Raw genomic sequence first — 1,659 nt, 5'->3', positions numbered from 1 at the left:
TGAATTGTTTATTATATTTTGTATAAAAATTTTAAAAAATTATAATGATGAGATGAAACCGTTTTTATATTCAAAAAGAATTTAACTGTTGGCCACCATATCAAAAAAATGTGTTAATATTATATATATATATATATATATATAGAGAGAGAGAGAGAGAGAGAGAGAGAGAGAGAGAGAGAGATTCACACACACACCAACAAAAACAGAATGGATAGAAGATTCGGAAACAAGCTAGTTTTGATAGAAGGCTTTAATTTATTCCTTAATGACAGCAGAACTGCTTCGTAAAGAAGTTTACAGTTTTGATCATGACAACCTTCGCAATAAGAAAAGAGACAATTCTTAGGATAGGACGACTTAATTTAGAATAGTAATATTTAATACTATAATTATCTTCCTGTAATTGGTACAAATGGTCTTATTCGATCGCGTACGTAATTAACTAACAAGCTGCATGGCAGTGGCCATGATGATCAGCTTAATTAATTATCCTTGTATTAACTTATTTGCTGATCAAGCTGAGGGAACCAATAGGAACCCAGTTGGAACAATGTTGACGACATTAAGGAGGCCAGCAATGGTGTTTCCTATCAACTGCAAGGGCGAGCGCAAGACCCCCAGACCGGGAAGAGCAGCGTTGCAGGTGGCGAGTGGTGTGCTGACTACTAGATTGCAATCGGACAAGAGTGAAGAGAGCAGCGTTTGCAGGGGATCCAACAGCATTGTGAACACTCCCGACCCATTTGTCGTTGTACTCGAAACCACATTTCCAGATCCACATCGCAGTTGTACCAGAGCATCTATAACATGACAAGTAATTATCAAAGTGATCATCGTACTAGTACCGTTGGTAATACAGAGGTTTCAATAAGATACAAAGCCATCTACAAATTAAACCTCGTACGCTGATCTAGGATTTAAGCATGATCTGGTAATAAATTTTGAGAAATTAACTTACTTGGGAAGACCGGGCAGGCAGTACCATTAATGACAGCTACAGAGCCATTTATAGAGCAAAATACAGTCCCCTGTATGCGGATCAGACCCAGCAGACCACCAACGATCCCCAATTGTGCTACTGCTATTGGGGCTGCTACTGCAACAACTACCATGAGCAAAACAAAGACAGCTGATTTTGAGGCCATGTCTCCCAAGTTGATTACTAACGGAGTATCAGTACTTCAGTTACAGTGTCTTGCTCTAATAATATTACAACTGACTTGCAGGAACTCTGCCCATGCATGCAACCATTTTATAGGATATGAGTGGCCAACTTGCAACCGATTTTTCTGACTTGAATCATAAATAGCTTGGGCATATGCACGCACGCGTGTAGAAGGAAAATACAATTTGGAGGATCCGCGAAAGAAGTCAAAAGAGATAGCAACTATATATCCTATTCTCACTTTTTACTTCTGAAAACTAAAGATTGTCGTGATGAAGCCCAGCTTCACCATGCACGCCATCTTAATTAATTTGTGCGCTTACGACGTCTACAACCCGACAAGATCATAAGATTCGTCATCAGCATCCGTTCTGCTCCTTGCCCCTTAATTTTGGTAAACCCCAAAATCACTGGTAACTCATTCCTTCCAAAAGTTTGTAGATGGGTCCATTTGCTCTAAAGCGCAAGTTGAAAACTCGTTACTTCAAAAT

General features: G+C 39.2%; 1 protein-coding gene across 1 annotated transcript; it reads right to left on the bottom strand.

The window, feature by feature from the left end:
* Positions 1–353: 353 nt before the first annotated feature.
* LOC121246691 (phylloplanin-like) lies at positions 354–1,237 on the bottom strand. The gene is made up of 2 exons (XM_041144924.1): positions 962–1,237; positions 354–803 (listed from the first exon to the last, which is right to left on the bottom strand). Exons 1-2 carry the CDS (start codon positions 1,146–1,148, stop codon positions 517–519), a joined length of 474 nt encoding a protein of 157 aa, XP_041000858.1. The 5' UTR covers positions 1,149–1,237; the 3' UTR covers positions 354–516.
* Between the last annotated feature and the right edge of the window lie 422 nt (positions 1,238–1,659).

Source organism: Juglans microcarpa x Juglans regia, chromosome 1S, assembly GCF_004785595.1.
Source record: "Juglans microcarpa x Juglans regia isolate MS1-56 chromosome 1S, Jm3101_v1.0, whole genome shotgun sequence".
NCBI lineage: Eukaryota > Viridiplantae > Streptophyta > Magnoliopsida > Fagales > Juglandaceae > Juglans > Juglans microcarpa x Juglans regia.
This window is presented reverse-complemented; position numbering and strand designations above follow the sequence as displayed.

What these genes read in the sequence shown, in the direction of transcription:
- LOC121246691 (XM_041144924.1), bottom strand. Translation starts at nt 1,148, where the DNA reads ATGGCCTCAAAATCAGCTGTCTTTGTTTTGCTCATGGTAGTTGTTGCA. An exon ending in TGCCTGCCCGGTCTTCCCAA is followed by an intron (nt 804 to 961) that starts GTAAGTTAATTT and finishes GTCATGTTATAG; the next exon opens with ATGCTCTGGTACAACTGCGA.